Here is a 13,842-nt window from a genome sequence, read left to right as displayed (position 1 = left end):
CCTTGAAGGGCACAGAAAAGTCACCGAATGAACTAAACGTTCTTGTTGCCTTATCAGTTCAGCAAACCATTAAAGCTTGTGCTCAGTGGAGTTACGGGGACTTTAAGGACTCTCTTGAGCTCTGTTGGATGAGAACAAGCTGCTGAATCAGGGTCAAAGCAGAGTTTCAAGCCATCTCCTGTATTGTAAGACGAGGGGCACTAGAAGGGGAACTTTCAGATTCTTCCTCGTGCGGTCTCAGACAAATGGCATCACCTTTCTGGGCCTGCATTTTCCTGTTTCTGTGAGCACTGATACTACCTCCTCGCAGGCACCTGCAAGATAAACGGGATTGTTCAGTGTGGGCAGTTTCCTCATAACAAGTCATGAGGCAGTGCATCTAAGCTGTGAACATGCAGGGCTGGAGAACAGCGACTGATTCCTTGTTAAAGCCAGAAGAACAGTATCCTGTTTAATCCCTAATGCCGTTCACCTTTGATTCAAAGCCAAAGAGAAATTAGCGGTAGGTGGAGTTGGCATCAACAGTTGGATCGGCTCTGAGTTCTTAAGAGTTTTAAAATGAACTCTGCATGGAGTCAAAGGGAGGAGCTTGGGGTTTTGCTGTGACAAGTGGTGTGGATACACTTTAAGCAAACGCTCCATCCTCACTAGCTGAACTGCTGCCTTTCCTGTGACTCTGTTCCCCGAAGCCATGTTTTGGGCCATATATAAATTCTTGGAGCCATCAGGTTTGTGTTGGATTCTGGTCATCAAATAAACCTGAAAACAGAAGCTGAGTGCGTAGAGCTCCTTTGCTTTCTTTGTCCCCTCCATTTCCTGCTTTTCTTTTTATTTCCTATTGTCCTACTGTGGTGCCCTGGCAAACACAGGAGACAAACCTCCTGTGGTTCCCCCAGACTGTAGGCCATATGCAAATAAACAAGTAAAATTCAAAGTTTTCTTCCTCTTCAGCTTTGCAGAATAAAACTATCTGCGAGGAACGTGAATGGTCCATGTGAGAGGAGGAAGAGACAAGTTTTCACGTACCTCTCCTCCACCAGCTCCCCCCAGGGTTAAGCACTAGCTCATTTTGTGAAGCCCAAAACCTGGCTGTTGTGTTCAGGATGCTGGGAAGGGGGATGCTGCTTCATCTGCAGTTTCTTCCATGATTTGGACAGTGTGGCTACTGCATCCTGCAGGTCACCTGCTGGGTTCGGTCTGGAGGGAGGAGAATATGCTCGTCTGGGAGACTTTGAGCAGACATTTGGCAAAGTTGCAGCTTTTGTCTTGCACAGATGTGCGTTTTGAATGTGTTTTGTTTTTTTCAGGTAAGGCTACAACTCTGTTCAGCCGCCACACCAAAGCTATCATTTGGGGGATGCAGACACGGGCTGTGCAAGGAATGCTGGACTTTGATTATATTTGCTCCCGGGATGAACCTTCGGTGGCCGCCATGGTTTATCCGTTCACGTAAGTAGCCTGTGTGAGTGCGTTATTTTTCTGAGCACTTCTTCTGTTAGCTTCCTCCTCTTCCAGCCCCTGCCGCTCTGTAGCGTAGCTCTGCCCCACTCGACATCTCTGCTTTAACACCTTCTCCTGTGCTCCCTTCCACCGGCCGGTTGGCTCTGCAGATTTGCTTCCTGCTTCCCTCAACCACTGATTTCAGGCTGCTCCGTCAAAGCAGCTTCATGTTTGCCACGTAATTCAAGTCCCACTTCATGGCCTTTCAAAGGGTGTCCAAATTCTGTTCTTCCACTTGGCCAGTAAGGAAGGTATGACCAGTTGGGTCAGTTGGGCTTCAAAAGCCCACTGGCTTGGCAGAGGCAGTAAAGGCTACTTGAGGCTTCTGCCACTCATCTGCTGTTTGCTGTGTGTTTGTCTGAGACATCTTGATTTGTGCCTGTAGCAGCTGGAATTGTCACCTCCAAATATTAGCCAGAATCGGAGCAGCTCTGCTAATAGGCTAAAGCAGTCTGTCTGTCTGTCACACAGCCAAACAACATTTTATAAAAATAAAATCCTGTTCATCTTGTTCATGCTCTTTCCTATAGTCGCGGTTGTTTCTTAGCAGGCAGGAAATGTGCGGATCCCTCGGTGGGACAGAGCTCTCTTGTGGTATTTGCCCTCTCTTACCTTGTCCCCACAGCTAACGGGGCTGGGAGGGGCCATTGGGCCTTTCCAGTTGCCGCCGGGAGGAACCCCCAGAGCACAGCGGTGCATGAGCTGTTCTGTCACCGCACCCCATGAGTGTGGGGGGGTCCCTGTCACACAGGGCAGGTAGCGAGGAGGAGGGTCTGCCTGGTCTGCTGCTGAGACAGAGGGATGGGAGCCTGTACGAAGGGAGGCGGCCTGATTAATTTCTGTGGTATTTACAGACATCCTGGATAGCTGATGTCTAATCAACCTCCGTCCTGCAGAGAATTTTGCCTCTTGACAATTATTAGTCTGCAGCTCTGATGATAATTGCAGCTCTGTAATGCCCTCTCAGCGAGAGCAAACCTCAGGGCACTAAAACCGAGTGCAGGCACAGTCACATCGACAGACGAGTGGCAGCCCCTTGCAGTGTTGCAGTTGTTTAATGAAGAAAAAGCAATAGGGATTAAAAGTTTTAAGGCTGCCTTTAATTACCTGATTCTGCTTGACCTTTTGGAGGAAGCCAGGCTGGCAAAACCTGGAATGTTCCGTTACAAAAGTACCACGGGAACAGCCAGTATCTCCCGACTCTTAAGTGGTTGAGCAGTGTAGACATCAGTGACGTTCCAGTTGGAGCATCTACTGAATATAAAAGACAACAGCTACAGTGAGACTTCCCCAGGCACGTCTCCCGCAGCGTGTGGGACAGGGTGGGCAGGGTCTGGCTGTAGCAGGATAGGAAGTCGCCCGGCCCTCACGTTGCTGTCCTGACTATTCACCGCAGATACCGGTTTCCCATTCCCCGAGTCTGGTATTTGTTCCAGCCCAGTAACGCAGCTTTGCATGCACCTCATTCATTACTCTTTCTGTGCCTCATTCTGTCTTCCAGCTTGGAGTAGAATTGAGGCTCTGGTAACTTCACTGGGAGAGCTTATTCATCTTGCTGGATGCCTCTGTCCCCATTAGCCCGTCTCCTTCCATATGCTGCTCTGTTCTATTCTCTGAAGAACCTCCTGCTGTTAGTATGGGTCCCTCCCCGTGTGCGCTCACCCGCTGGTGAGCCTCACAGTCAGTCTTGGTGTCTGAGAACTGGGGTGTGTAAACTCCTCTGTCTGCATGCGCTGTACCCCTTCGTCTTCCCAGTAGCCTTAAGGGTCAGGGCTCTTTCCTCTTCTCCTCCATAGTGGTGACCACAGGCAGAAGTTCTACTGGGGCCACAAGGAAATCCTGATCCCAGTCTACAAGAACATGGCAGATGCCATGAGGAAGCACCCAGAGGTGGATGTTCTCATCAACTTCGCGTCTCTGCGCTCTGCTTATGACAGCACCGTTGAAACCATGAATTATCCACAGGTGAGTGAGGGACCTAGAAGCCGCCCAAGAAAAGAAGGAAGATCTTGTCAGCAGGGTATCAGTGTCTCTTAAACCATGATGGCATTGGCAAATTGGCTTGGTCTCCTAGCTTAACAGATAAACACCTCAGTTCTAACTCCTTCTAAACTCTAAGGAGGATACTGGAATCGCACAGCAAATTCTAGTGCCGGACTTGTAATTTTTGTAAGAGGAACTCGGCACCTCTCTGTTAGGAGCGATTACTTGAGGATGGAGACAGTGCTGCTCTAGTGTGCAAGGGGGGCAGAAACTTCTCTGAAGAGTGCACTGAGACTGCTGTGAAGATCCCAGTAGACTGTGGATCTGTGGCACAGCATGAGCTCCCAGAGGGCCGACCAGGCATATCGCACCTTGAACAGCTTTTTGCCTTCTCTGCCCTGCAGAGTTCATTAGGGGGAAACACTGGGGGGTACTAATTGTTTGTCTTGTCTTCCTGCAGATCCGCACCATTGCCATCATTGCCGAGGGCATTCCAGAGGCCCTGACGCGCAAACTGATCAAGACCGCGGATAAAAAAGGAGTCACTATCATCGGGCCTGCAACTGTAAGAACTGGTGACCACCTTCTCCTCTTGTCCATCTGTTTTAATCTTCAGATCGGCTTTCTCTGAAGGATAAAGTATATCCTACAATCCATTCTCTCTTTAGTCATATAAAGTCCACCTTAGTTTCTCATTTTAAGGTCACATTACTGTCCTCCATTGTTTGTGTAAATACTGAGGAGACTGCCTTACAGCAATGCTCCTAAGTGCCGTGTATGTTTTAAAGGGCTTTACATCTTTCCCTAATTTTCTTGTAGGTTGGTGGGATCAAACCAGGCTGCTTTAAAATAGGCAACACAGGAGGGATGCTGGATAATATTTTAGCATCGAAACTGTACCGTCCCGGCAGTGTGGCTTATGTCTCACGGTCCGGAGGAATGTCCAATGAGCTCAACAACATCATCTCCCGAACCACTGACGGGGTCTATGAAGGGGTGGCCATTGGAGGAGACAGGTACGAGTCCGCCTCTTCAACAAAGACACCGCTTTTTGCTGTCAGTTTTTCTTCTTTCAGAAAAGTTTATGAAACTAATTCAACTTCTACCATTTTCCCTGTATTCTACCCAGATACCCTGGTTCAACTTTTATGGATCATGTCTTGCGTTACCAGGATACTCCAGGAGTGAAAATGATCGTAGTACTTGGAGAGGTGAGTGAGACCAGCTCCCTCCTGTCTGAGAAACACCCGAGTGTGTTGTTTTGGGGGTATCTGACCTGGCTGCAAGGATGCTACATAACAGCTACAGATCAGAACAGCATGAATATCTGACGCTTGAATGTCTGGATTTTTATTTCATGTTTCTTTAATCAAAAAAAAAAACAACGGAGTGTATTCCACAGACGTGTAGTCTCCTCTACCTTAAAAAATAATCAAACAAGGAGGCTTTGTTCTGAGACTTCAGCTGTTGCTCAATGAAAAAGGAGGGGGAAATCCTCCATGTAATGCTTCCATGTGCATCTCGGGGCCCATTTCTACAAAAGTGGAAAGTGTTGAACAGTTCAGCTCTCTTTCTGCAGATTGGAGGCACAGAAGAGTACAAGATCTGCAGGGGTATTAAAGAAGGTCGTATCACCAAGCCAGTGGTGTGCTGGTGTATTGGGACTTGTGCCACCATGTTCTCGTCAGAGGTATGTGCAAAAATGGGGGAAAATGCATGAAATAAGTATATATTCACGACAGGAAGAAAAAAGCCAACTTCTGTAGCCTGCCACTGGCAATTTCTAAGGGATTCTGCACATTTGTAAAGGGAGCCCAGAGATCCTAGGGAATGCAACAGATTCCTGCTTCTGGAGTGGGAATGGGGAAGGTGCACATTAAACAGCTCTGGAGAGTTGGGGAATTCAGGGAGGCAGAACGTCAGTGGGAGAACCTGGGGTGATTCCAGATCAGCAAATGCCCTGCAGTGCTGACTGCAGTTGCAACCAAGAGTTCTGTGAGCCCAAATGAGAAGGCAGATGTGCAGTCACTGCTATTCCTCTGTCACCAGTTTCCCAGTCAGTTCTTTATTCTGCTTTACTCTCTGCAGCTGAACAGCTTGTGTTCCTCACTGCTCTCTCTCCTCTTGTTTTAGGTGCAGTTTGGCCATGCAGGAGCTTGTGCCAACCAGGCCTCTGAAACCGCTGTTGCGAAGAATCAAGCCTTGAAGGAAGCGGGTGTGTTTGTTCCCCGGAGTTTTGATGAGCTGGGAGAGGTCATTCAGTAAGTCAACAGGGACCTGCAGCAGGGGACAAAAGACTGTTAGGGCACTGATTCTAGCCTGAGAAAGGAATATAATCCTGCTTCAGGAGAGCAACTTCTATTCATTCTGGGTTTTTAAGGTCTAGATTAAGACTCCCTTGCTTGTCTCTCTTAAAAGCACTTCAGTTAATAAATGGATTCTCTCCCTAGGTCTGTCTACCAGGATCTTGTGGCCAAAAGAGTGATTGAACCAGCTGAGGAAGTGCCTCCTCCAACTGTGCCAATGGATTACTCCTGGGCAAGGGTAAGCTGTGCCGTTTTACCTGCTTTTTGGTTCCTTAGAGACCAGACAGGGTGTTTGCTGTGATTCTGGACACTTACGGTGATAATGGTGTTGCCTTGCGGCTTTATCTTGTACTTTATAGTGTTATTTGTGAGCCCACATTCTAGGCTGTGGAAGCCGCTCTGAGGGCAAGCTCAAGGGGTTGTCGTTTGTCCGCTCCGCCTCCTACTGCCCCTTGATTCTGATGAGGAATGTTTAAAATCCCATCTTTATACTGTGATTTCAGGAGCTGGGTCTGATCCGCAAACCGGCTTCCTTCATGACAAGCATCTGTGACGAGAGAGGTCAGGAACTGATCTATGCTGGGATGCCAATCACTGAGGTCTTCAAAGAAGAGATGGGCATTGGAGGGGTTCTGGGCCTGCTCTGGTTTCAACGGAGGTGAGGCAGCTTTTCGTGAAAGCTCCTAAATTCTCTGTCTTGAAGTTTCGCTTGTTTATTAATGGACTTCTAAGCCCAAAAGTAACTCCAGGGTTCCTTTGTGGATGTAGATTCATTGGAAATGCTATCTCTGTATCCCCTCCTCTGACACCACTTCAGCATTTCAAGGCTTCATACAGTATGTTTTAGTCCTGGGATGAAGTTTTCCATAAGTTCTGTGGTGCATTGAGGAAAATTCTCTATTCTAGGCCTGTTTCATGCTCTCTGACTACTTGCTTATTTTAATTGTCACCTCCACTCTGGAGAGGCTGGGGAGCATACAAACATTTGCTATCCAGCCTGCAGGGAACCTTCTGAGCGGCAGAATTTTGCTGCCTTCATCTGATCTCGCTTCCACGAGAGGCATTTTGGCACTGGCTGCGGTCTCTGGCTCAGCAGAACAGGGTGAGCAGAACCATAGCGCAGCCCCGGGGCTCTCGGAGGGACCTGCAGAGCTCACGGATCAGCCGGACTCAGCCTCCAAAGTGACCCTCAGCTCTGAGCTAAAGGGCTCCTGTGAAAACCCAACACAAATCTGATCTCTGGGAAAGATGTTGGGAGGCGCTGCTGGGTGTTGTGACCCTACAGCTCCCCCTCTCTCTTCTTTCAAGCGTACGCCTAAACCAGAAATCACAGTCCAGTAAACACCAAGTGCCTCGTCACTCGGTTTTCTTTACAATACACGACTGCGGTCTCTTCCCGGCCCAGGTTACCACGGTACGCCTGCCAGTTCATCGAGATGTGTTTGATGGTGACGGCAGATCACGGGCCCGCTGTGTCGGGAGCCCACAACACCATTGTCTGCGCAAGGGCTGGAAAAGACCTCGTCTCGAGCCTCACTTCAGGCCTTCTTACTATTGTACGTACTGAATCTCCAGAAGATTGAGCTTTGCTACTCGTTGCTCTGTCCAGGTTTTATTACTGTTAATTTAAGATGTAGATTGGCTGCGGAGCCGTGGAGGGGTTGTGCCTGTTCACTCACAATTTGAATTTCTGTTGAATTCAACTCTAATACCTTGATGCTCTAGGTTTAAAACCTGCTCCACTTCTCTAGCAAGCAAGACTCTGCTGATGTCTCTCATTTGAGTATAGCAATATTTTGTAGAGGCCAAACTGTCCCTGTATGGTTGCCTAGTCTCTTCCAACACTGACAAGTAAAAATATGAATAAAACAGACTTTAGATTACATTTCCCCCCCACGCTCTGTCTCCAGTGGAGATGCGTTGGCTGCACATTGACACTTGAGTTATAAACAGATGCTTTATCTCAGACACCTGCCTAACTTTAATTTTAATCAATGCCACATGGATAGGCAGGGCGGATGGGGAAGATAATCTTGTTTTGTACCTTAACTGTGCGGTCCTCTGCTATAACTCCCTTTGTGCGCTGCACCCAGGGTGACCGGTTCGGTGGAGCACTGGATGCTGCAGCTAAAATGTTCAGCAAAGCCTTCGACAGTGGGATTATCCCCATGGAGTTCGTGAATAAGATGAAGAAGGAAGGGAAACTGATCATGGGCATTGGACACCGAGTCAAATCGGTAAGGAAACATTAGTACAAACTGGAGGTTGGTTTGTTTGTTTAGAGGGGTGAGGGAGAGGGGGAAAAAAACAAACGAAAAAGGAAAGAAAATTAGCAACTTTCAGAGGCAGCAATTGACCGAATTCTCAGGACCTACAAATACAAAACCTACAAATAATAAAGCTTATGGCAAGTACCTGTGCAAGGGGCAACATCAGTGACTGTAACGTGTTCTTAACTTGCAGATAAATAACCCAGACATGAGAGTTCAGATCCTCAAAGACTACGTGAAGCAGCATTTTCCTGCCACCCCACTGCTGGACTATGCACTTGAAGTAGAAAAAATTACAACTTCTAAGGTGAAATGCACAACCTTGAGCACTTTTCTTACTGGGGGACAAGTGACATGGGGTTTATGCTGTGTTTTAATTGCAATGCTTCATAAATTGTTCCTGGGCCAAGTCCAACTACAGCTTGGTAAGGCTGAAGACACTTGTTGGACACCAGGAAAATGCTGAACAAACCCAGCCCCACTATCTGTGTCGTCCGCAGCGTACCTGGCAGCGCTGTATTCCCTAAGTGTGAGGCAGAGGTAGCACACCTGATGTGCTGTGCCAGATAATCTCTGTGGTTTGAACCAGATGCAGGCCCGTTTTTTGGGGCTGCTTTCCCATCGTTCGCATTAAGCGTGGATCTCACTCGCGTTGCTGAACAGCGGTGTCTGATGCTGGGCTTGTGTGCCTGTAATTGCAGGCAACCCTCAAATTACCCTTGAGGATGGAAGCTGCCAGGTGAACACCATTTGCCACTGTTAACATCTTTATCGGGGTGTGTTTTCATTTCCTGCAGAAACCAAATCTTATCCTGAATGTAGATGGCTTTATTGGAGTTGCCTTTGTAGACGTACTCAGGAACTGCGGCTCCTTCACGCGGTAAGTAGGTCCTGGGCTCTTCTCTTAGGTCCTGGTCCTGTGACAGTGATGGGAGCTCATGTGGGGCTGGGATTTCCAAAGGACATTGTGAGGGAAATGTAGCCTGGACTTGGAGGAAGGAAGCTTTTGCATGAATTTGGTGTCGCTACTGGCACTAGAGCAGACTCGCAGCCCTTCTAAAATTGGTTCCTTAAATAGATCGCCATGATGAACTATTAATTTTTTTCTCTTGCAGGGAAGAAGCAGATGAATATATTGATATAGGAGCTCTTAACGGCATCTTTGTGCTAGGCAGGAGTATGGGATTCATCGGTAAGTTTGCCATATTTCTGCCCCTTCCCAGAAATCTTTAATTTCTGTATTAATTAATTTATTTCTAGGAAAGTAAGATGAGGAGCAGAAACTTTGTAACCCAAACCACTTTTGTTTTAGGACACTACCTGGATCAGAAGAGGTTGAAGCAAGGTCTGTACCGCCACCCATGGGATGACATATCCTACGTTTTACCGGAGCACATGACTATGTGAGAACCTGCGGCGTTGCCTGGGAACGTCCCTTCAAGGAGACGGAAGCTGGCACAGGACAGCCACAAATGGGACTGCGATGTAGAAAGGCCATTGGTACATTGACGGTGGGCTGCCTGGTCAAACTGTGCAAAGCAACTGTTTTATAAGAATAGAAGCTTACTCTAATAAAAACCAAAACTTGTGATATTCCATATGTTACCTGCTGTATTTAATACTGTCTCTCACCCCTTTTATTTTTTTTTTTTTTTCTACTTGTTTCATTTTGTTTCCAGAAAAGATGTTAAGGGTTTTGGGAGGGGAGTTTAGCTCCATTAGTTGGTAACAAGCTGTAACTTTTCCTGATAGAGGGGAAAGAACCCATCATTCCCGTAAGCCATGACTTGGGCTTTATATTTTTGGTTGGTTGTTGTTTTTCAGTTTGTTTACTGTGTTCTCATCTTCAGTCTGATTGTATCCTGAATAGTGGGACCACTGCTTACGTATAACCAATGTTACTCAAACGCTGGTGTAGTAATTTAAAGTGTAAAGTTGTAACATACTGCTGTTAAAACTGTGAAACTACATGTATTCCAGTGTCTGTATTTATGCAAACAACTTCTCATTTACTATTAGATTGCTGGTATATGGAATGTCACTCATTATCTGCAGATGCAAAAATAATCTCAGTAATAACTTCAGCGTCTTACTTGTCTGTGTATTGAAACCTGACTCAAATAAATGAAACACTACTAATTTATTCTTTTTTCCACTTCTGCCTTCTACAAGTTGGTCCCAAGTTGTGTCTGACGGAACGTGCGACAGGCTGGGCAGCAGCCGCCTCACAAAACTCAAACCTCGGAGTTATTCCCCTCAGGGTGTGTGTTCCAGTGGATCCAAGAGACCGGGGTGGGGGGAAACGCAACCCCAAAACCACACAGGATTAACCTGTCGCGTGACGTGTGCGTCGAGATGAAATTTAGCAAATGAGAGAAGTAATTACCTGTAATTGATTATAGCATTATACAAGAGCGAGGGAGCTGGAGCTGCGTTGCGTTGTACGGCAAGTGTTGAAACAATCAGCGACAGCTGGCTTCACTCCAGTTAACGAACACACGTTTAAAAAAAAAAAAAGCGTACAAAAGCGTACCTTGGCTGGAGTGAGGGAATTCCTCCCGTGCACCCCCTCCCCGGCAGGGCTGCCCCAGAGGGACGTTAGGGAGAAAAAGAATCGGAAGGGTTCTCGAGGCTCCGAGTAAAACCACGCCGGTTATCTCCGGCCCCGGGTACCGGAGCGGTTTGGCAACGCCATCCCCTTCCCTCACAGCCCACCCGAGCGGCTCGCGGAGGGGCTCTGCCTGCCAGGCCGCTGTCACCGGCCAGGCCTCCGCCCCGCCGCGGGGCAGGCCCACAGCTCCCGCCTGACGGGTTTTCCGCGTTCGCTCCCTCGGGGAGCGGGAACCGGCTGCCCCCCTACCGCCCGAGGCCCCCCCCCCGCCGCCGCGCTGGCCCAAACGCCCCCTCTGCTTCCGGGGGAGCGAGGGGGACGCTCGCCCCGGTCACAGCCCTGCTCGCCCAGCTGACGGCGGCCCGGCCCGAGGGGCCCCGCGCGCTGCGCTGGTGCCGGCTCCCCCTCGGCGTCCCGGCCGCCATTTCACCGGCGGCGGCGGCGGCGCCCTCTCCCCGCCAGGGGGCAGCGCGGCGCACGGCGCTCGCCCCGCGCGCAGGCGCGTTGGCCGCCCCCCGCCATGTCGGACAAGATGGCGGCGGCCGCGGCCTCCCCTCAGCCGCAGCCGGGCCCCGGCCCCCCGGCGGCGGAGGCGGAGGGCGGGGGCCCGCGCGGCGGCGGGGCGGACGGGGAGGCGGAGGCGGAGGAGTTCGGGTGCCCGGCGCACTGCTCCGACCTGGCCTGGCGGCAGAACGAGCAACGCCGCCACGGCCTCTACTGCGACATCACTCTGGCCTTCGGGGGCGGGCGGCCCGGGGCGGCCCGCGAGTACCGGGCGCACCGCTCCGTCCTGGCCGCCGCCACCGAGTACTTCACGCCGCTGCTCTCGGGGGGCTTCGCGGAGTCGCGCTCGGGCCGCGTGGAGCTGCAGAAGTGGAATTCGGAGGGCGGCCCCGACCCCGACACGGTGGAGGCCGTCGTCGGCTTCATGTACACCGGCACCATCCGCGTCAGCCCCGGCAACGTCCACGAGGTGCTGGAGATGGCGGACAGGTGAGCGGGGCCCGCGCCCCGGGGGGGGGCCGGCCACCACCGGGCCTGGCGGCAAGCGGGCCCCCACATCACCCCTGTTGGTTTGTTCTGCAGGTTCCTGCTGACCCGGTTAAAAGAGTTCTGTGGAGAGTTTCTGAAGAAGAAGCTCAACCTCTCCAACTGCGTGGCGGTGCACAGCTTGGCCCACATGTATTCCTTGAATCAGCTGGCCCTCAAAGCTCAGGATATGATCCGGAGGAACTTCCACAAAGTTATCCAGGATGAGGAGTTCTACACTCTGCCCTTTCACCTCATCAGGGACTGGCTCTCGGACTCGGAGATCACGGTGGACTCTGAAGAAATCCTCTTTGAGACTGTTTTGAAGTGGGTGCAGAAGAAACCTGAGGAAAGAGAGAGGTACTTTGAAGACCTCTTTAAACTGCTTAGATTGTCTCAGATGAAACCCACTTACCTTACTCGCCACGTCAAATCGGAAAGGCTGGTGTCGAGTAACGAAGCCTGTGTTAAATTAGTGTCTGAAGCCGTGGAGAGTCACGCCTTGCGCTCTGAGAACTTGCAGTCTGGCAATCTACAACATTCCGCTTGTCCGGTGGCGTTGTTGCCGCGTTTTGGACAAAACATGGACGTCATTATGGTGATTGGTGGTGTGTCGGAGGGAGGAGATTACTTAAGCGAGTGTGTAGGGTATTTCATCGATGAAGATAGGTGGGTAAACTTACCGCACATACATAACCATCTTGATGGGCACGCGGTTGCTGTGACAGAATCTTATGTTTATGTGGCTGGCTCTATGGAACCAGGGTTTGCCAAGACTGTAGAAAGGTACAATCCTAACAGGAATATTTGGGAGCAAGTTTCAAATCTAATAACCAGAAAGCATTCTTTTGGCCTTACTGAAGTTAAAGGAAATTTGTATAGTATTGGTGGACATGGCAATTTCAGTCCTGGCTTTAAAGATGTGGCCATTTATAATCCCGAGCAAGATAAATGGCTTAATCTGGAGTCAGCACCAAAGATTCTTCGTGATGTCAAAGCTGTTTCTGTTGAAGACCGGTTTGTTTATGTTGCTGCTCGTACCCCAGTTGACAGTGATAGCGAAGATGGTTTGAGGGCAGTTATTATCAGATACGATGCTGAAACAAGACAGTGGCAGGACGTGGAGTCTCTGCCGCTCATTGATAATTATTGCTCCTTTCAGATGTCTGTCGCTAACACAAACTTTTACCATACAGCATCGTGCTGCCCCAAGAGTTACCCCATAGATAACGAGGAAGCTAAAATAAAGATCTCTGGGAGGGCCTCCGATGAAATACTGGAAAGCTTGCCCCCAGAGGTTCTGAGCATTGAAGGAGCAGCTATTTGTTATTATAAAGATGATGTTTTCATCATCGGGGGGTGGAAGAACAGCGATGATATTGACAAGCAATACAGGAAAGAGGCCTATCGTTACTGCGCTGAGAGAAAGCGCTGGATGCTCTTGCCTCCAATGCCCCAGCCTCGCTGCAGGGCGACAGCCTGCCATGTGAGAATCCCCTTCAGGTGCTTGCAGGGAACACAGAGATATCCTATGCCACAAAACTTGATGTGGCAAAAAGATAGAATAAGGCAAATGCAGGAAAGGCAGATGCAGGAAATGCACCGACACTCCCTGAGCTTGCGGAGAATGCCCCGCTCGCAGATTGAGTGCTAGTTTCTGGAATATCACTCCTCCCGAGGAATCTGGGAAATACTGTGCTAAACCATTTTGTTAGGCTTAGTATGTCTTTATAAGACATGAGGGTTTTGATTGGATTTGGTGTGTAAAACCAGCATCTTTTATGTATTGAAAATTAAGAAGCTCAGAAATTGAGGGTGAATGGGAATTGGGAAACTACGTGAATCCAATCCAATGTTATTTAATGGTGCCCAGGGAAAAGCTGTAGCCTGTAACGGGCTGTGAAGTATCTCCGGGATCATTGAGTCTGTTATTTCTCTCTTCAGATCTTTGTTTTCAAGGATTCCTGTAGAGTTACTCTAACAGTTCTATTTTGAAAATCAAAGATCTCTTATCTTAATAATTTAGTGGTTACATTTGTGTGTGCTTGAAAGCACCTGTTTTATTTGCACTTATATATTGACATTCCTTTGGTTCTCAGTGACTAAACTTCACATCTATTTGGTGTTAGTGTACTTGGCTCTC

General features: G+C 49.2%; 2 protein-coding genes across 3 annotated transcripts in view; both read left to right on the top strand.

Moving 5' to 3' along the window:
* The window catches only part of ACLY (ATP citrate lyase), a 28,132-nt gene extending 17,906 nt beyond the window's left edge, over positions 1 to 10,226 (top strand). For both annotated transcript variants that reach the window (XM_074163001.1, XM_074162999.1), the window contains 15 exons: positions 1,308 to 1,449; positions 3,297 to 3,465; positions 3,944 to 4,048; positions 4,303 to 4,499; positions 4,613 to 4,694; positions 5,063 to 5,173; positions 5,617 to 5,744; positions 5,934 to 6,027; positions 6,293 to 6,447; positions 7,195 to 7,345; positions 7,883 to 8,026; positions 8,253 to 8,366; positions 8,857 to 8,939; positions 9,175 to 9,251; positions 9,372 to 10,226. In XM_074163001.1, coding sequence (XP_074019102.1) covers positions 1,308 to 1,449; positions 3,297 to 3,465; positions 3,944 to 4,048; positions 4,303 to 4,499; positions 4,613 to 4,694; positions 5,063 to 5,173; positions 5,617 to 5,744; positions 5,934 to 6,027; positions 6,293 to 6,447; positions 7,195 to 7,345; positions 7,883 to 8,026; positions 8,253 to 8,366; positions 8,857 to 8,939; positions 9,175 to 9,251; positions 9,372 to 9,466 — 1,847 coding nt within the window. In that variant the 3' untranslated portion in view covers positions 9,467 to 10,226. The remainder of the gene's footprint in view (positions 1 to 1,307; positions 1,450 to 3,296; positions 3,466 to 3,943; positions 4,049 to 4,302; positions 4,500 to 4,612; positions 4,695 to 5,062; positions 5,174 to 5,616; positions 5,745 to 5,933; positions 6,028 to 6,292; positions 6,448 to 7,194; positions 7,346 to 7,882; positions 8,027 to 8,252; positions 8,367 to 8,856; positions 8,940 to 9,174; positions 9,252 to 9,371) is intronic.
* A 964-nt stretch (positions 10,227 to 11,190) lies between these two features.
* Positions 11,191 to 13,353, top strand: KLHL11 (kelch like family member 11). The gene is made up of 2 exons (XM_074162836.1): positions 11,191 to 11,663; positions 11,757 to 13,353. The coding sequence occupies exons 1-2, from the start codon at positions 11,191 to 11,193 to the stop codon at positions 13,351 to 13,353; spliced, it is 2,070 nt and encodes a 689-aa protein (XP_074018937.1).
* Positions 13,354 to 13,842: the final 489 nt, after the last annotated feature.

The sequence above is a fragment of the Numenius arquata genome, chromosome 23 (assembly GCF_964106895.1).
Source record: "Numenius arquata chromosome 23, bNumArq3.hap1.1, whole genome shotgun sequence".
NCBI classification, from domain to species: domain Eukaryota; kingdom Metazoa; phylum Chordata; class Aves; order Charadriiformes; family Scolopacidae; genus Numenius; species Numenius arquata.
This window is presented reverse-complemented; position numbering and strand designations above follow the sequence as displayed.